General features: G+C 45.9%; 1 protein-coding gene across 1 annotated transcript in view; it reads right to left on the bottom strand.

Moving 5' to 3' along the window:
- Positions 1-20,692, bottom strand: part of LOC147024898 (uncharacterized) — a 68,482-nt gene extending 47,790 nt beyond the window's left edge. Inside the window, exon 1 of the mRNA XM_085885261.1 lies at positions 20,487-20,692. Within this exon, the coding sequence (XP_085741387.1) occupies positions 20,487-20,532 (46 nt within the window). The 5' untranslated portion in view covers positions 20,533-20,692. The remainder of the gene's footprint in view (positions 1-20,486) is intronic.
- Positions 20,693-21,219: the final 527 nt, after the last annotated feature.

Raw genomic sequence — 21,219 nt, 5'->3', positions numbered from 1 at the left:
GGAGACGAGAGGGGATAAATATGTGCATGAGCGAGAGTAAGTTTCTTTGAAAGAATTCCCAGGATGAGTTGATGTTGGAGAAAGTAGCGATAGGAGACCAGTCTACAAGTTTCATGGCTGCTTGGAGAACCTGCCAGTCGGCTTGAGTGAAATGCAAGACTCTACGGCGGTGAGGTGGTTCTCTGATAATAGCCAGAGAGATGTCCACTTTGACAAGGACGTGGTCAGAAGAACCGATTGCAGCGGAGGAAGAGCAGCAGATATTGTCAGGGAAATTTGTCAAAATCAGATCCAGAAGAGATGGAGTACCATTGGTTGAGATACGGGTCGGGAAGTTGACCGATTGAGTCAGTCCCAATGAGTCGCAGAAAGCTTTTGCTGAGCTGCCATGACAGGTGAGAGAGGTACCCACACCCAGCCAACTGAAGTCGCCACATATGAGGAAGAGAGAGTTCGGATGAGAAGATAGACCATGTTTTCGGATAGCGAGATGTCGATGGAGTCATCACTGTTAGGTGGACGGTACAGTACATATAAACATGAGGTGGGAATGGAGGGGAAGCCGTAGCTAGAGGTATTCCTGGGGTGTGGGGGAGTGAGAGCAGTGCATGGAGAGTGAGGAATAGAGTCTTTGATGAAGAGAGCAACTCCTCCACCAGGACGAGGCTCAGGTCTGTCAAACTGGCGGAGGGAGTAACCAGGGAGAGATACTTGGGAGTCAGACACGTCTTGAGGGAGGAAAGTTTCTATTAGGCAGATTATGTCTGGTTTGTCAGTGGCAACCTGTATGGAAAGATCTGAAAGGTTTGAGCGAAGGCCCCGGATATTTGAGGTCCATACTTTTAATGAAGAGGTAGGGGAGGAGGCTTTCGGTGCATGGGGTGGGGGGAGGGGAGGGTAGGACAAGGGACGAGGAGGGCAGGTAAGGAGGGTTGTTGAAAGAGTGTGGGGGATTGCAGAATAGCGAGGGGAGGGGGACGGATGAGGAGGAGAAAAGGCTCTGTGGTGCTGGGGGAGAGGGGGGGGACAAGAGAGTGGGAAGAAGGCAGTTGAGGATTTGAGGAGGTGGAGTGAAGAGATCGAGGTGAGCGGGCAGTGGAAGGAGGCAGCTTTGTGGATGAGAGGGGGTGCAACTTTGAGAAGGATGAGTGAGGGGGATGAAAGGTGGGACAAAGGTGAGGAGGGAATTTTTGAGAGGTGAGAGGGAGGCTTGGAGGGAGAAGAGTGGGATGGTTTGCTTTGAGAGTGAGAGTGAGGGGTGAGATGGCACTGAAGTTGGAAAAAAAAGAATGGTTGATAGAAAGCAAACATTTATAGCAAACTGGGTTTTTTTTAAGTTTTAGGTCAGAGATGCGATTTAACACAATTCTTGATGGATGCAATAAAGGCGAATTCAGAGAATGGAGAGAAGGAACACTGTAACAGTTGGATTTTTTTCGGCAAGGATGAAGAACAGGTCGAAATGAGAGCAGTCTGTTAAAATAGCAGAAGAGTAGTGCATTATGAAACAGTAAAGAGTACCACATGTGTGAGAGAGGAAGATGAAGCATTATAAGATCTCGTTTTTGTTATTATTATGAATGTTTGAGAGAGTTTAACAGATTCGGTCATGGAAGTGTTGTAGAAAAAAATTGAGGAAGAAGAAGAGGAGAAAAAATAAGAGGAAGAAGAAGAGGCCATGAAGAAGAAGAAGCAGAATTAGGAGAAAGGTGGCGTTTTTTTAACATAAGAAATATAGATTCGTTGGGAGAAATGGGGGACGTTAGGAAAGTGGGGAAGATAGAAATTGAAAGTAATGGGGAGAAAAAACATAAAACGATCGTACACTGAGGGGAACTGGTAGGCCTCAAGCCTCAAAAACACCCGGTCAGACAACGTTGCCAAAAACTCACAAAATAGCATGATTTTTGAAACAAAACCAAACTAGGAACACACAGTAACATGTAGGTGGGAAAAATAAACAGTTAAAATGGGACAAATTACGACCGGAAACTTATCTTTGAGATCGTCAGCAGAGAGCTCCGAAGGAGACCTCTCGACGCTCCAAGCCCAGAACCGGAAGTGCCACGCAATGCCTCTGCCACGCAATGCCTGATCCAGAACATATTAGGCCCAATAATTTTTTGAAATGTCATGCGATACATTGTTTTTGGCACCATCTCTCAATGGTGAAGGATCATTTTAAAAATTAAAATATTCTCGCATCAACATCTGGATTCGGATCCCCCCAAAAACAAATCAATTTGTCCTTGTAACACACCTAACATGTCCACCAAGTTTCATCCAAATCCGTCCACAACTTTTTGCGATATATCGGTTTTGCCCTTTCTGTCAATGGTGAAGAATCACTTAAAAATTATCAGATCCGGATCCGGTCACGGTCAAGTCAAGGTCAAACTTCTAAAATCATCAATTATTATCTGAAAAATCGTCAATTTACATCCGATTAACCTGGGAATTCAACAGAAATTGCAGAGTGCATCACTGAACTGAGAAACCAACTATTGTTGAGGACAAAAGGTCACAAAGGTCAACTCAGGGTCAAACTTCTAAAATCATCAATTTCAATCTTTTAAATTATCAGTTTTCAACTGATTGACCTGAGCTTTGATGAAGACTATGAATCTTACTCTTAATGAAATGGACAATTTGATGCATCAATAGCAACCTTTGGAGGGGGGGGGTGATTTTGCAAGCATCGTGCTCTGCACGACGTCTTTTTCTTGTTTGTCTGTTTGTTGGGTGGTCGCTAAAGTACCCTTATTGTCGGGTTTTCCGTGTGTGTGTGTGTGTGTGTGTGTGTGTGTGTGTGTGTGTGTGTGTGTGTGTGTGTGTGTGTGTGTGTGTGTCTGCCTGCAACGCAAGGCTCCACAGCACAAACCAGCAAACCGATTTCGATGAAACTTGGCGAACAGGTGCCATATGAGCTGGGAGTGTGCGCATTTGAGTTTCGTTGCTAATCAACCACCCGTTGCTGTGTAGCGGCCGAAAAACCGCATACGGTATTTTCAATACTTGTCCTACAGTTTTGAATGTGGAGAAACGAGACTTTGGAATTAAACACTGAGATATTTAGAAAATTTTACTCAAGCCGATTTTTGATTTAGGTCTTATTTTTCAAATGGTAGTCCTTCAAAAATAGGGTGTCTATTTACCATCATTTTTTTGTTGTTGTTGTTTGTTTGTATATAATGGACAGCTCTGGAGGCCAGAGGAGTCAACCGATTTTGATGAAACTTGACAGGTAGGTTCATACCAGGATCTAGTTCTATGCTTTTGAGCACCGTTGCTGTGAACACCACCGTTGCCTAGCAATGGGACTTTGAAATGTTTGAAAAATCATAAAAAAATTATTTTTTCGAAAATCAAAAATGGGCTTCCACGATTTTATGCACACTATAATAAACCAATTTGTCAAAAAATTTCAGCCCGATCCATCAAAAACTGTATGACTGGTATGCAATTATGTCGCGACCACCCATGTCGCCTACCGGCTTGTTTTCTCTGTCTGTCTGTTTTTGTGCAGGATATCTCAAAAACTTTTGGATGCATCCAGATGAAATTTTGTGGGCAGGTTGGTTGTGTGATAAGGACGAACTGTTTATATTTTGGTGAAGATCCGAGCCTGGATCTGGAAACGAGAATTATTTAATTTGAAAGCGATTTTTCACCATTGAGAGGAGGAGGAGATTGGGACCATACTCTGTGCAGAGCGATGGTGCTGCTTAAGCAGTCTCCTTGGCTATTGGGCACAATCCTGGACGGGTCGCCACTCCGATACAGTATACCAGCATGCTGGCACTCATTTTGCCAACCTCGGAAGGATGACAGGCTGAGTTAACCCCACCTGGTATTAATTCAACAGCTGAGTGGGATTTTAACTCAGGGCACTAGGATCCAAAGCCCACCACCCTAACCATAAAACCAACACCAGGCATCGATAGGGCCATAAACGATATATAGCACAATATCTCTAAAAGTGCTGGACAGAATGATTTGGATGAAACTTAGTGGACATGTTCGGTGTTCTACAAGGACAAATTGATTCGATTTTGGTGAAGATCCAACTACGGATCTGGATATGAGAATTATTTAATTTTCAAAGTGATTCTGCATCATTGAGAGATAGGGTCAAAAACGATACGATATATAGCATGATATTTCAAAAATGTAGTGGGCCCATTATGTTCTCATAGATCAGACATCAAGTGGCGGAGGTACGCGCTCTACCGAATGCCCTTCTAATTTTTTTATTTTTTTTGGTACAGTCCAGTAAAAAAAAAAGATTTTGTTTGAGTACGTGTAATGCTTAAAATAAAATCTGGAGAACAATAAACCACGTTTCCACCCATCGATTTGTTCACTTTAAGGTTAATTTACTCCACAAAATATGAAACGGCACAAAGAAAACTTGCGAAGGAGGATAAGGATCAACCAATGAGAGTTGCGCTCGCATGTGATATGATCAGAAATCCCAACCTGGCATCCTGTAGGTCAGAGCAGGAGAGCGTGCAATCTCCAGGAAAAAAAAAAACCCATCAAATAGAACACATTTCATGCATTTTCCCAATGTTAAAGGGAACAGCACGCTGTTCAAAGTCTACAGCTGGCCCTGCTTCCTGAAATACACAGAGATACATGGCAGGTGTACAAGAAAGGAAGGCAAGGTGAAATTGCTCGCTAATTCCTAAACCGGAATGGCCTGATGTACCGTCAGCTGGTGACGTGGACTCGGCAGTAGTCACACAATCCCTACAAAGTCTGGCGATACTTCCGAATGGTCTTTTCCATAGGTACATGAAAGCCTTAGTAAATGCACTTGTATTTACGTAATTTAAAAACATCCGTTAAGTAGTTTTGGACCGAGTATGCAAGAAATTTGTTAAATCATTGCACATGTTGACTTGTAAAGCAATTTACTTTTACTTTTCAACATGTCCATGCCTTTCCAAAACACCAACACGATAAATTTAAATTAAAATTTTTCTCATTAGCTCATGCTCCAGTCGGCACACCAATAAGTCAAAGGTGAAGAGAACAGCTGATGCTAAGCAGAAACAGCAGTTGGAAATAGTTGGAATGTGAATTATAAAATGCAACTTCTTTCTCTTTACATTTTCTAAAATTTATTCTCCCATACAGGGAGTCAAAAGAGTTGTCTCTTCTATGCTGGAGGAACCTAAAACCCATTAAAAAAACCCCTAAGAACCGCAAAACCCAAAACGTTATTCAAATCTACAAGTCTAATTCACCTATCTGATGTATCCTGATGGAGAGGTGACATGACATGAAAGAAGTCCATATTTGATTCAATTAGTCTGAATGAATATTAAAAGGCAAATATCCAATTACAAATCCACAAAACCCAAAACCAACACACACCCACACATGCATTCAACAGTCCCATTGTCTGTGCACGTGTATGCGGCTAATGGTCTGAACAAAACAGTTTGCTGTAGAACTTGAAAATAATGCTTACAATTCTACACAGAAAAACAGGTATGATGTGATTAACATGCATCGGTGCTTTTTATGGCAAAGCAAAGGAAAAGACTTTCAAGCTCATGTCCACGAACAGAGAGTTATGTAGACCACTTCAACAACTTTAAAAGGTGTTGGATGTGCAACTTGAGCGACTCAGGTCAGGTCAGGTATGGAAGGATGCGCCAGAGCAGCACATCACTGTGTCCACTTTTTGCCGGTACTCCAGGGGCCTCAGTCTGGCCATCCCCCAGGCATATGCCTGGCCCATCCCCATGCCCTTGAGATGCTGATCAACCTGCTGCAAACAAGAGGCACGTGGTCAGCCCATTGGCCTCCTCCACTCACGAAGCTCCCTTGTTGAGAGAATCTGGTGAGCAGGATCAGTGTCAGGAAAATGAGCCATGTGTTCATACAGCCGTAGCTGACGCTCACGGACTATGCAGGTAACAAATCTCATTTGAGTCTCTCTCAGCAACCGTCCGTTGGACACAAAGTCCGACCAGTGATAGCCAAGGATTCTACAAAGAGACCTGGTACCAAAGGAATTAAGTCTCCATCTCAGATTCTTGGTCAGAATCCAAGTCTCCCATCCATAAAGCAAGAATGGAAGCACCATGGATCTGAAGACTCGGACTTTCGTCCTCCCGCACAGGAAACGACAGCACCACACCCCATTATCCAGTGAATTCATGACTCGCCAGGCCCAACATAGATGTCTATTGACCTCTAGATCACAGCCAGCAGAGACGTGAATATCAATGCCAAGGTAAGTGAATCTCTCCATGACCTCAACATCCTCACTGCAAACAGCTACAGACAAGATAGCACCATCCAAGATGTCATTGAAAGCCTGGATCTTAGTTTTGACCCAGGAAACCCATAATCCCAGTGGCGTCAACTCCTCATTCATCTCTTCAAGGACCCCCCAAAGGACATACAGAATCTCTGCAAAGATAACTGCATAATCTGCGAAATCAAGGTCAGAGATCTTGACATTCCCAAGTGATGCAACGCAGCTTGAGCTCTCTGACATCCTCCCCAGAATCCAGTCCATAAAAGCACTGAAAAGTGTGGGGCCCAGTATACACCCCTGATGAACTCCAGTAACAACTGGAAATAAGTCGGAGATGGTATCACCACATCTCACAGCACTCTCAGTTCCAGAGTATAGTTCAGACATGAGATTGATCAGTTTTGGTGGCACCCAGAAAGAGCAAGAATCCTCCATAGGGCATCCTGATTCACTTTATCAAACGCTTTGCAGGGATAAACATAGGCTGTAAGTAGAGCTTGCCAAAACTCTTGACTGTGTTTGGTAAAGACCCAAAGATCAAGGATATGGTCAATCGTTGACCTCTTTGGTGTAAAGCCTGAGTGCTTTGGTTGTTGGTGCTCAAGCAGATGGTGGCGAACCCTATCAATAATTATCTGAGCAAAGACCTTGCCGAGCACTGAGAGCAGCGTCACCCCTCGGTAGTTGTTGCAGCCTGGTGATCATCCTTCCCTTTCCAGAGAGGGATAACAATGCCCCTCTTCCAGTCAGTTGGCATGACGGCTGTGTTCCAGACAGAGCACAGAACTGCATGCAACATGACTGCAGCATTACCACCAGCCTTGAGAAGTTCAGCAGGGATGCCACAAATCTGAGGAACTTTACCCCATTTCAACCGGTTCACTGCAACCCGTGTCTCCACAAACAAAATCGGATCACAGTTGATGAGGGTCAGCAATAGGGATAGTAACACCCCTGACATCGAACTCAACAGCTGATGGGTCAGCCTGGTACAGCCGATCAAAGTCACCGGCCCAGCGGGCCTTCACTTTCAACTCCTCCCTCACCACCTTCTGCTCTAACTGCAGTAACCAATGGACATGCTTGGAGGAACGCAATACTCGGAGTCCCCTGAAAGCAGGATGAGAATCACTTGACCGCAGGTGATACTCTACCCCTTCACAGATTCCTCACACATTGGCCTCCTTGTCCACCCTCAGCGCATGTGCAGTTTTACACCTCAATTGTCTGAACAGCTCAGCTTCACCATTAAGCCTGGCCCTGCAACTGGTCAATGGTGTCCAGCGTCCCTTGAGAGACAAAATTCTTCTTCACCCTTCGGTGAGTTCCAAGACATCCACCGGCAACATGAAAGATGGTGGTCTTGAAGGCACTCCACAACTCTTCAGGGTTCCCCAAAGCACCCAGACACTCCAAATCTCCACTCAGCCTGTTCGCAAACTCTTCAGCTACTTTATTATGCCTGAGCTTGTCAACATCTAGCCTAGGCTAGGATGGTACCATTCTCCTGGACTTAAACCGCAACTTCAGAGATGCTACAACAAGCCTGTGGTTGGTATTGAGGAAATAGGCACTCTGGTCGACCCTGCCGTTCTGGATCATCCTCCAGTGACCATCGACGAGCATATGGTCAATCTCCTTTGCCACAACACCAGCGTTGGAATATCAAGTCCAGCGATGAGGCTGTGTGCGCTGCAATCATGAACCAACCACCCGAAGTCCATGACTTCTTACAAAGTCAAGGAACTTAGTGCTGTTCTGGTTCACAGTTCCAGACCCATGAGGACAAACGCGTCTCATAACCATCCCCATATGTGCCAGCCGATGCAATGAAATTCCCCAAGACGAGAACAGTATCTTGTCTGGGGCACTGATCAACCACGGACTCGAGCACAGCATGCAATGCCACTTTCACAGTAATATCACTCACCTCAGTTGGAGCATGTAAAAAGACTAGGGAAATGACACCCAGGGAGTGGCAAATCCTCAATCTCATAATACGCTTGTTGACCAGTGTTACCTCAATTATCATTGGAGTCAGCTTCTTGGACACAGCGATAGCAACTTCTTGGGCATGGTAACCATCAGAGCAACCAGACCAGTAAAAAGTAAAACCACTCACCATGATCTCCATACCTCAGAGTCCTGAAATACTGATGTGTAAGCGCTGGAACTCAGATGATAGCAGAGACACGTGATCATCTTTTCTTAGGGATAGGACATTCCAGGCACGCACCTGAAGGAACCGCCTCAGGTTAACCCAAGGAGACCACCATCTGGTGGACAACACCTCAGCACCACCATAACGCACAGACTACCGCAATCCAAACCTTGAAGGTTACCCCATGTTTTTCTTCCTGTCATCAAAGAGTGGGGGTCCCAAAGACTTTCCCCCAATCCCATCATCTGATGAGCTGCACAGGAGGTACTCCCACAGGGTGGGTTTTCAGTTTTCTTTCAGTTTTTGTTTTGTCTTGTGTGGTGTACTGGGCCTGCGGGGGCAGGGCGTGATGCGGGGAGCGTGGTGGAGGCGTGGAGGAGTGGTTTTGGAGTGATCACGTGCCTGCACGGGATATAGGAGGTCGCGCTGCCTGAGGCGTGGTTGTAGCCGTTGTGGTCTGTGGAGCCTGTAGGTCGTGTGGCTGTAGAGTGCATCGAGTACGTAATAAGGTGGAGTTACGGGCAACGTACGCTCACACTCTCGCTCGTGGCAATAAAGCAGGGTTGTGCTATCCCCTAGCTCGTGTCTGCCTTGGCGCACCTCCACCATGACATTACATCTTGCAGAATGAAGTGTTATTATTGTGGCCAGAGTGCAAATCCTGCTGCCAACCTTCGACAAAAGGTTATACCCTGCAGGAGGATGTCTCTCGATGTAGTTGGGCACCAGATGTGGATGGCCTTTGGCTCACAGGGGGCTCCTGTGCCCTTTGACAGGTTTTGTTTTTAGTTGTCATGGGTGTTCATATCCATACACTCTCCTCACCAGCAGGACCTGCTGGGGTGAGCCAGTTTAGTCACCGACACTCGAACGTAAACAGATGTTACATGATACCTGCAGCAAGTCACAGATCTGATCTGGCCTGACAATCTGAGTTGGGTACCACCAGATCAGCTTGGCTGCTCTTTTATTTTTGTAGACCTTGTCGAGGTTCGTGCGAGAGCTAACACACAACGCACAGCAAGGGGGCATGAGACAAGAGGGGCGGGAGTGGGAGGGACAAAACAGTGGGGAACAGAGACATTAGATCTGTGGAACGGAGAGGGACGGGACGGGGAACGTGAGGAATAGAAGATGGACATAACAGGGACTTTCAGGAAGGAAAGCAGGGAATTTGAAGGAGGTGGGCTTGGGTGAATTATCGGGGGTAGAAAAGATTGAGGATTTGGATGGGGGATGATAAGAGGTGGTGGTGAACAGTTGTTTTGAAAGCCTGGAGGGAAGAATGGGAAAGAATAGAGTGAGGGAGTTTATTCCAAAGGCGGGAAAAAAGAGGAATGAAAGAGTGAAGGTGAGCAGTGATTCGTGATTTTGGTAGTTTTACCAGAAGGGGGTTGTTGGTGGACCGTGAGCGCCCAGCGGAAATGTGGTGGAGACAAATCGCAGAGAGAGCAAGGGGGGCAAGGTTGGAGAGGAGACAGTAGAAGACAAAAAGACCACCGACCTACCTGCGGTGATTGAGTGAGAGGCCCAAAGACTCAGCCTCATTGCGGGACATGCCAATGATCCGAAATGCCTTGGTTTCTACAACGTGAAGCCGAGAAAGGTGGGAGGCAGGAGCACCAGCCTAGAGGGGAGAGCAGTACTCCGTTAGGCTATGTAGAAAATCTTTGTAAGTGGTCAGGAGCTCAGGAGGGCCGAGGAAGGACTTTGCACGACGGGGGATTCCCAGTCAGCAACTGGCTTTGGAGGCGAGGTTGCAAATGTGGCTTTCCCAGAAAAGGTCATGGCAGATAATGAGACCCAGAAGCTTGAAAGAAAGGACTTCTTCCAGAGGATTGTTGAGAAAGTGGATGGTGGGGGGGGCTTTCTAAACGGTCCTTTCGAAGAGACATAGTGAGAGTGTGAGATTTGTCCGGATTGAAAGACATGTTCCACGTGTTGGACCAGTTTTGGGATTTTATCCAGATCTGCAGTGAGCGAAGAAGCTGCTGCTTGCCGGTCTGAGGGATGACCGATGGCACGGCAGCGGGTGGAGTCATCAGCAAAGAGATAGAGGATTTTCCACAGAGTCGGAGAGATCATTGATGAAAACCAGAAAAAGAACAGGGCCCAGAACGCTACCTTGAGGAACTCCAGCCTGGACAGGAAGGGAGGATGAAAGAACTCCATTTAGAGCCACACATTGACTGCGACAGGAGAGGAAGTCTGCGAGCCATGAGTGGAGATGGCCTTGGATACCATGGGAAGAGAGTTTGGTGAGCAGGGCAGGGTGCCAGACCGCGTCAAAAGCATATGATATGTCCAGGGATACGGCTCGGATTTCCTGTCTGGCATTGAGGACCTCCATCCATTGTTGGGAGAGCAGAAGCAGCATATCCAGGGTAGAGTGACCTGGTCTGAAACCAAATTGATGATTGGAAATCAAGCCATTGGAGAAGAGGAAAGATTTGATGTCTGAAGCGATGATGGATTCCATAACCATGCTGATGATTGGGAGAAGGCTGATTGGTCTGTAGCTGCAGGGATCTGTTTTTGCACCTTTTTTGTGCAGGGCAGTGAGGTTTGCAGATTTCCAAGCAGATGGCAGACGACCTAGAGCAAATGAGAGGATGAATAGAACAGAGAGAGGATGAGCAAGAGCAGAAGAGCAGGCTTTCAGACACGTGGGCTGATGCTGTCTGGACCGGTTGCAGAATCTGAGTCGAGGTTTGACAGCAAGCTCTCCACCTTGTCAGGAGAAAAGGACACAGAGTTCAGGAACAATTGGGTGTGACTGGGTAAGGTGGGTAGAAAAAGTGATGGGTTTTGGACACAAGATTTAGCTGCAAACATCGAGTTTGGGCATTCAGCTTTTTCACGTGCGGTATCAGCAGTGCGGCCATTTGAGGTAAGGGAGGGGATGGAGGGGGTACATCCACCAGAAACAGCTTTGATTAGACGCCACCAGGATTTTGAAGAGGGAGAGAGGTTTGAGAGTTCAGACTTGAGATGAGAAAGATGTTGTTTTCTGGCTCTCCTGAGGGTAGATACACACTTGTTCCGAGCTTTATGGAAGGAACCGAGATTGTCCTCAGTTGGGTTTGCTTTACATGAGGCAAAGGCAAGTTGTTTCAGGACAACTGCCTCACCACAAGCTTCAGTGAACCAAGGGCGGGAGGAAGGGTAGGACAACTGAAGACGAGAGGGGATAAATCTGTGCATGAGGGAGAGTAAGTTTCTTTGAAAGAATTCTCAGGATGAGTTGATGTTGGAGAAAGTAGCGATAGGAGACCAGTCTATAAGTTTGAGGGCTGCCTAGAGACCCTGCCAGTCGGCTTGAGTGAAATGCCAGACTCGACGGCGGTGAGATGGTTCTCTGATAATAGCCAGAGAGATGTCCACTTTGACAAGGACGTTGTCAGAAGAACCGATTGGAGTGGAGGAAGAGCAGCAGATATTGTCAGGGAAATTTGTCAAAATCAGATCCAGAAGAGATGGAGTACCATTGGTTGATATCTGGGTCGGGAAGTTGACCAATTGTGTCAGTCCCAATGAGTCGCAGAAAGCTTTTGCTGAGGTGCCGTGACAGGTGAGAGAGGTACCCACACACTCGCCAACTGGCATGATGACAATTGAAGTCGCCACATATGAGGAAGAGAGAGTTTGGATGAGAAGATAGAAGTTGGTCCATGTTTTCGGATATTGAGGTGTAGATGGAGTCATCACTGTTAGGTGGACGGTACAGTACACATATAAACATGAGGTGGGAGTGGAGAGGAAGCCGTAGCCAGAGGTATTCCTAAGGGTGTGGGGGGAGTGAGGAATAGAGTCTTTGATGAAGAGAGCAACTCCTCCACCAGGACGAGGGGCAGGTCTGTCATACCGGAGGAGTGAGTAACCAGGGAGAGATACTTGGGAGTCAGACACGTCTTGGGGGAGGAAAGTTTCTGTCAGGCAGATTATGTCTGGTTTGTCAGTGGCAACCTGTATGGAAAGATCTGAAAGGTTTGAGCGAAGGCCCCGGATATTTGAGGTCCACACTTTTAATGAAGAGGTTGGGGTGGAGGATTTGGGTGCAGGGGGTGGGGGAGGGGGTAGGAGAGGGGACGGGAGGGGGAGGTAAGGAGGGTTGTTGAAAGAGTGTGGGGGATTGCAGAATAGCGAGGGGAGGGGGCCGAATGAGGAGGAGAAAAGGTTCTGTGGTGCTGGGGGAGAGGGGGGACAAGAGAGCGGGAAGAAAGCAGTTGACGATTTGAGGAGGTGGAGTGAAGAGACGGAGGTGAGAGGGCAGTGGAAGGAGGCAGCTTTGTGGATGAGAGGGGGGGGCAACTTTGAGAAGGATGAGTGAGGGGGATGAAAGGTGGGAGAAAGGTGAGGAGGGAATTTTTGAGAGAGGTGAGAGGGAGGCTTGGAGGGAGAAGAGTGGGATGGTTGTTTTGAGAGTGAAAGTGAGGGGTGAGAGGGGTGAGTTGGCACTGAAGTTGGAAAAAAAGAATGGTTCATGGAAAGCGAACATTCATATCAAACCGGGGTTTTTATAAGTTTTATGTCAGTTATGTGATTAAACACATTTCTTGAGGGATGCAATAAAGGTGAATTCAGAGAATGGAGAGAAGAAATGCTGTTACAGTTGGATTTTTTAGGCAAGGCATGAAGGAGAGGTCGAATTGAGAGCAGTCTGTTTAAATTGCAGAAGAGTCGTGCATTATGATATTAGAAAAGAGTACCACACATGTGAAAGAGGAAGATGAAGCATTATAAGAGATCGTTTTTGTTATTATTATTAATGTATGAGAGAGTTTTCAACAGATTATGTCATGGAAGCGTTTTCGGAAAAAAAAAAAAAAAAAAACGAGGAAGAAAAGGAGGAAGAAGAAGAGGCAATGAAGAAGAAGAAGCAGAATCAGGAGAAAGGTGGCGTGTTTTTTTTTTTGTTTGTTTTTTTTGATTTAAGATAAGAAATAATTTAATTTAAGATAGAGTGATTAGTTGGGAGAGATGGGGGACATTAGGAAAGTGGGGAAGATAGAAATTGAAGGTAATGGGGAGAAAAAACAAATAAACACGATCGTACACCGAGGGGAACCGGTAGGCCTCAAGCCTCAAGCCTTGGCCTCAAGCACCCGGTAAGACAACGTTGACAAAATTTCACAAAATAGCACGTTTTTGAAACAAAACCGAACTAGGAACACACAGTAAAATGTTGGTGAGAAAAATAAACAGTTAAAACGGGACAGATAACGACCGGAAACTTAACTTTGAGATCGTCAGCAGACAGCCCCTAAAAAGACCTCTCGACGCTCCAAGCCCAGAACCGGAAGTCGAACCGGATGCTCTGTACCATCTGCAGTGTCTCGGCACAGTGCAGAGCTCCCGTTCTCAAGCAATCCCCAAACCCAAGTCTCCGAGTATCCGGGTTGCAGGAGCACGCCACTACACCCAGAATATGGATGATGTCCTGCACGAGCCATGTAAACGTCCGAAATACATTTCCAAGCTAAAGACATATGAAAGCTGTTCCACTCTGATGGGACAAATGTATGTCCAAAACTCAATAAAACCTTAAAAGGTAACATAGGAATCGTTTTTCTTTGTTTACATGCAAGCTGGGTTATTAAAAAAAAAAAATTCCAGGTCAAAATTAACCTTGAAAAAAATTAATCTTGGACAATATTCTGATGCAGTGCCCTATTACCAGTACACTGATGCCCATTTCGCCAACCTCAGAATGATAATAGGCTGAGTAAACCCCACCTGGTATTAATTCAATGGCAGACAGGGGCTCAAACTCAATTCTGTGTTGCCTCCTATTCATAATTACAACCTAAACCAGCACAAAGCACATCTCATAACATTTTCTACAGGACATTGGTATTCATATTTGTCTTATGAATGTTTCCTGTCATACAAACGTCATGCACATTGGAGCAGTCTACATATTACATAAGCGAAGAATGACTGAATCGTTCAACCACGGCCCTCGCTCCACCACCCATCCCCACCACCTCCCAGTTCAGTTTCTGGAAAGACAGTATGACCGTTTTTACAGCCATTTTTTCCCTGCTGTGCAGGGGTTTGGCTTTTTCTTGAGGCAATGTTTTATGGCCGGATGCCCTTCCTGACGCCAACCCTGGTCGCCTCTTACGACACACAGGGATATGGTACACCTCTTCTAACCGGGGCATACACCGGGACCAGTACACTGGCACTCATTTCGCCGACCTCGGAAGGATGACAGGCTGAGTCAACCCCCTGGTGTTAATTCAGCAGCCAACGGGGCTTGAACTCAGGACCTTTTGGATCCCAAGCCACCACCCTAACCACTAAGCCAACACCAGGCTTCTTGGAAAGACAGTATGTCCAAAAGAATTCCCTCTCCATCCTTTAAACATCCTCTCCCTTTGCTTTCTTTCCTATAGATGGAGGTAAAGAAAGCAGTTCATTGTCCTGGTTTTTAATAACTCCCTGTGACGATTACATACTGCTCCTTATGGGTAGTGGTCAATGACAATGCCCTGTGGGGATCGATCTCTGGATTGATGACTCATTTTGATTGAGATTTCTCCCTAATTTGCATTCGTTCTCCTTTGTTAATGGTTGATCCACTCGTTATGCTAATGATATGCAGGGATGTGAAAAACATTTGTCTGGCCTGATCTTGTACATACATGACGTTTCTTCTTTCTTTAGTTTTCTCTCTTTCTATTCCTCTGTACCCATAAACAATGCTTGTAATTTTAACACCTTTGTGTTCCTGCGTGTCCTCCAGCATTTTGTTAAGGTTTGGAAAAAGGACTTTTGTTTAAACAACTTGTCTTTCTGCAGAAGACATGAAGTTGGGGTTGATGTCGGTACAGCTGTCATGTGCAGATTGTGATGCTGGTTGCATCACTTTCTGCTGGCGTGGCTGTACCGCTGATGCAGTGCCTGATGTTAACAGTACACTGGTACTCATTTCACCAACCTCAAAGGATGACAGGCTGAGTCAACCCTACCTGGTGTTAAGTCAACAGCAGACGGGGGTTTGAACTCAAGACACTAAGATCTTAAGCCAGCCACCTTAACCGTTAAGCCAACACCAGGCTTGGCTGATGTAGGTAAACAACCTTAACATGCTGAACGTTTTGGGTGATGGTGGAGATCTCACCCATCCCCTTACATCATTGGACAGCATCAACCTTAAGCATCATCAATGCACGTCTTATACATGCTTTAGGAGTTTATGGAGCAAGTCAAAAACTGCTCTGACTTGGACTTTTGCAAATATATTGTCGACTTACTGAAGACCAACAGCTTCCAGAAAGATCATGCACTACAGGACCAGATGACTCGTCAGGAAGATATTTTCCGACTTGCCTCATGTCCAGATCCGCAACTATAACATTAAGAAGCAATACATCAAGCTTGACCTGGAAAGTGGACACTATTTGAATGGACCAGCCAAACCTATAGTGTGATGAGACCAACTTCATTCAAAACTAGAACGGCACTCGCTAGAGCACATACTTCTGCTAATTAGGCTGAACATTTTATGTTTTGTATCCATCCCACCGATAGGCCAGATCTGGATCCAGACCTGAACCAAAGTCTAATCGGCTTATTCTTGTTACCGACCCAACCTGTTCACAAAGTTTTTTTTTGTCCGAATCCGTCCATACCTTTTTGAGATCCCTGCTATATGTCGTTTTAGCCCTATCACTCAATGGTGAAGAATCACTTAAAAAAATTTTTTATCAGATCTGGATTCCAACCTTCACCAAAATTGAATCATTTCCATCCTTGTCACTATCACACACCCAACCTCTCCACGAAATTTCATTTGATTCCATCCACAACGTTTTGGGATATCCTGTTCACAGACAGACAGACAAGGGTGAAAACATAACCTCTGCCCACCTTTGGCTGCAGAGGTAACTAGAGAGTTCATAGAACACCTTATCCCATGCTGTCTTGAGAAACGACTACATGAGCAGTGTCTACGAGTGGCAAATTTGATTGGTCACGATGACTTAAAAGTGCCGTAATATTTTGTCGAAGTAATGCTGTAGAAAAGTGTTTTGAAAGTGCCAAGAAGGTGATTTTTATTCTGCAGAGGTGAAGTATATAAATCAATTCAAATGAAATCGATAATTGAGAGGTTAGAGAGAAAAAATATTCGATGGTTTTAGCACGAGTCACATTTGCTCTATGGCTAGGATACGGCGGCCGTACCCCCTCCCCCCCCCCCGGATTGACAGAAACGTGCGGTGGCTGCAGAGTTTGAGGTGGTCTCAGGGTGGCCCGATGCCATATGGCTATCTTTTACAGGCCGTAGGGGTCTCCGTGGAATTAAAGTGCGGAGTTATAACTTTTTTCATTTCTACGTTCGCCGTTGCAATTTGACAAGCCGTAGCCATGACGTAGATGTGTTCCACGTCGACCGTAAGTAGGGCGTACGGTGGGCTTGCGTTATTCGTGCGTTTTCCGTAGGCTCTTATCAATGAAAAATGAATTTTGCCAACCCCCAAAAAATTACGGCGGCCGCACTATTTCCACGTTCGCCTTAGGGCCCCCCTGCGGTCACCTTGCGGGCATCTTGAGGCTACCTTGTGCCTGCCTTGAAAATTCTATGGCCGCCGCAGGGACGCCCTCAGGTCACCGTGCGACATCAAATCAAACACCGTACGGCACCCCCACGTTTTCGGTCTCCACAATTTATAAATACCCCGTGCAGCTACCCAAAAAATGAAAACATATGTGACTGCTACATTGTGTGACCGTGGAAATACTGCGGCTGCTCTATAATTGCTAGTGGCCATAGATTTTTTAGACCCTACGGCCGCCGAGCCAAATGTGACTGAAGCATTAACACCGTTGATGCAGTGTCTTTCACGCCACCTTATTGAACACGTTACATGAGTTATTTGTGCCTCTTGTTTGTGCCTTTTATGATCTTAAAAATAATGTTTCCTGTTTGGAATGGTTTTCAATTACCCTTTAGAACTACCCTTGAGAACACTCTAGAACCCTTTGGAATCACCCTTTGGATCCCTTTAGAATTAAACACGGTGGATTAGAAAGGTTCTCCCTCTTCATTTTTGACGGATTGATGGACGGACAGAAGGGTACATATCCAAGTAATGAAGCAGCTTCACCACTTAAAAATCTCACTCCTCTCTGCACAGGCAGAATTGGGATGAATTCAGTGCCAAAAGGACAGGTTTGTTTTTCGATCCATGTTCTGATTGTGTTCAAAATGTAACATTCAATTGAAATGAAGTTGTTCCTCAATCATAAACTGTTTGTGGACAGACAGACAGACAGACAAAGTGAACCAATTGCTTAACCCCAGTTTTCCCTTCCTGTGCACGGGGTACTAATCATAGAGGAAAAGTGAGAGGGGGGGAGGGATGTGGGATCCACATTCTTTGGCCTATGGAAATGGCAACTGGTGCTTTTGTCACAGTTTTTTGAGGAGAATTCTCCGGGCAAGCAGAATGGCTCAGAGCCTTTGAGCGATCTCGCCTGGGTTTAATTTCCGACCAAGCTATAAACTGTTGGATTGGTTTTTTGCAGGCAAGGTGTTTTATCAATTAGTGTGACATCCCTTGGTGTGCTCGCTGCGAGCATTAGCTGGTGGGTTTAAAGGATCCCACCATATTTGTCATGAACATAAGTGAGTTATCGCCAAACTCCTGAATAAATTACAAATTCCTGTCCTGACCAATTGCTGGGAAGGCAACCCAACTGCCTTTATGAGGTCCTCAGCAGACTCTGGTGCATAACTGGGTTGGGGATGAAAAAGTTATGCTCCCCAGATAATTGGCTGTCAGTGATAGTCGAGAGGAGAGAGAGATTCCTTCAGCTTATTGAGTGCCTGATTCAATGATCACCAGGATCATCAGCGAGGCACGGTCCATCATCGAGGTTTCGACCCTTCAATATCGCCACCTCTCCAAACATCGGATCCACAACATTAGTTGTGTCTGAAGTCATCCAATCAGGCAGAGGAAGAGAGAAGGAAGGAGAGAGAGGAGAGTAGGGGAGAAGGGAGAGAGAGCTCTGTAGACCATGGACCATCATACAAAAGGACATAGTGTTGGTAATGGTCATGTGTGATGTAAAAGTCTTTGTGAGATATTTCTGACAGTGCACAAACCGAGACAATAAACAGGTGTTTGTGCCTTCAATGGAGTAAGAGGTTCAATCGTGGTAAACTCCATGTCGTGCCCAGCATACTGAGGGTAAACTCCATATATGTAAAGCATGCCATCGTCTAACAGCCAAACAACAATCTCGAAGACCTTCTGAATGTGAGGGTGAGTCAGTTGGTAACTTTCTGCTCACGGACTATGATCAAGCATGAAGGGCACTGTCCTTCTGATAGACACCAAACTGACTGCCTCGTCTGCAGTCAAGTACTGATTAAAGATACCCTGGGTGGTGGTGTAAGGTATAATACACAACAGCGTGGTGTCATGATATTTACGAGCACAAGGACAAAGGGCGATAAGATCACAATCACAGTATGACTGCGCTGCCTCACTTTTGTGATGTCAAGATGGAAAGTCATCAGATCCACAAAAGACCATTCTTGATGTGGTCAATCTCACTGGTGCCACCATCCTTTGGTTTGTGTGTGTTTTTAGGTAAGAGAAAAATCGACTTATTCCATACACAAAGGAGAGGGGGGTGTATAAATTTATGCAATGAGAATTTTGAAAAACTAGAGAAGGGTGAGGACATGAAGAACAGAGAAGGTAGAGCTGGAGCTGGGGTAGAGGGGAGGACAAGGGGGAGTAGGTGTGCGAAGCGAAGGGAAATGTAGGAGATAGAAGGGAGGATGAGATATTCCCACCATTTTTAGCTCTTAAAACTGACCAATCGTCCGGTTAGTTAGTTAACTGGGATAGCAAACGAGCGACGAACCTTACGGATAACGACATCCCTTCCATAGACAATTGGTCACACGGTAGTTCGTCGTGGTCTGTCTGAGCCCGAGTGGCGCTCTCTAGTGCCTGAGGCTGTGCATCGTTGGTGTGGTCCACTGGTGAACCAAGTGCAATTGGACCGGTCGTGTCAGATAAAGCCAGAATGGAATGTGGACAATAAATGGTTAAAATTTCTTCCTGAATCCTAACCTTGATCTCTTCAATCTTTTGTGAGAACTTCACGCAGGAAAGCTATCTCATTGGGTTAGATTCTCATTGGGAAGAGTCAGCTCTGTTTAGGGGAGAGGGCAGGGGGTGGGATCACATACCACAAACAAATAGGGGTGGAGGCGACAGGTCGTTTATGGATACATCGTTCTCAGCCTTGACACCGACCGAGGATGGCTAAAACAACAACAGGTGGTCACTCATTGCAAGCTTTATCCAGCTGTGCTTACACTAGGTATTCCACGTCACCTTACAAAATGAATCGGCTTACAGAATCCATGAGCAGCTTACAGGGAAACCATCTTACTGGTTGCACAGGTCACTGAGAAAAATATTATTAATTCGACTTTTTAAACCCGAAATCCCAGCACGAAGGCACAAAGGTCCACAGGACGTACAAGTACCGGCGATTGGTGGAGGGTTAATAACTGCTCATCTTAGGGAAGGTGAGACGCGAGACGTCACCTGTTGACATCTTCACAGCTTCATCAGATCAACAATGCAGCAAAGCGTGGAATTCCACTCAACTCAACAATTTTACAAGCAGCAGACAACCGAAAATAACCACGGGGGGGGGGGGGGGGAGGGGATCAGCGATCTGGACCGGACTTCACCGAACTTCCTTCTCAAGCGCTTTAGAGCAGCTTTTCTCTTCGTGTTCGGTGGACCTTGGATAATATACATTATATATATATATATATATATATATATATATATATATATATATATATATATATATATATATATATATCCTGATTTTAAGAGATTTATCGGGGTCCACCAGAGGGACCTCTGGTCCTTCCTCCACCAAGAAGCCTCATTCGCCCCTCCACGTTCCAAGTTCACGACGTGACCCTTTGCAGTCGTCATCACGACCCAAGGTTGAAGGTCTAACCAGGTAACCTTACCCGCGCTCCAGGGTACTCACCTCGCTGGCATGCGGTCGATCCCCCAAAGACCCTCTCTTTTCTCATCCACTTCTGCGTGTTCGCGCCATCGAGTGAGGCACGAAGTTCCTTCTACTCTGTGATCCAGCAAATCGTACACAGCAACACAGACACCGCAGTTTGGATTGTCCCTCCGGGTCTGCTTCGTGGATCCCTCCGGTTGTTTGGGTACACCACCACCCTCCCCCCCACCCACCCTGCTCACGAGGTCTTCGCTACATCGCCAAGACCACCTGAAAGAATTTTTTTTCCCGTGGAGATGCACCGTGGGAAAGGAATACCGAAGAGTATTAAAAACGAGGAGCGAGCAAGCTTCACGCACAGAAGCCAGAGTTGTGCGCTCCTCACGCACCCCTCCCTCTCTCAACATCTCCCACCTCCTCCTCCCCCCTCTCTCCCTCAGGTTTGGTGTTCCCTCCCCTCCGTTTTTTTTTGATGAACATGTAAGTACGTTATCGCAATTACAGAAAATCTTGCCTTGAGTCAGCGTCCAGGTGCGCTGACTTGTTCGATGAAAGCGCAACAAGTACGAGGTATGTTCCAGAATGTTCTCGTAGTGATAAATCGTCCAAGAAATGGAAACTTTAACGGTTTTAATTTTTCAATATCCAGACGCAAGGAAATACTTTCTTCCGACCGAATCGATACACTTGATATGTTTACCGAAAGTAGAGATATCAAAAGGTTGGTGTGCGTCTTGGATGATGGAGTGTT

This window comes from Eptatretus burgeri, chromosome 6 (genome assembly GCF_056783735.1).
Source record: "Eptatretus burgeri isolate ZD-2024b chromosome 6, Ebu_testis_v1, whole genome shotgun sequence".
NCBI classification, from domain to species: domain Eukaryota; kingdom Metazoa; phylum Chordata; class Myxini; order Myxiniformes; family Myxinidae; genus Eptatretus; species Eptatretus burgeri.
This window is presented reverse-complemented; position numbering and strand designations above follow the sequence as displayed.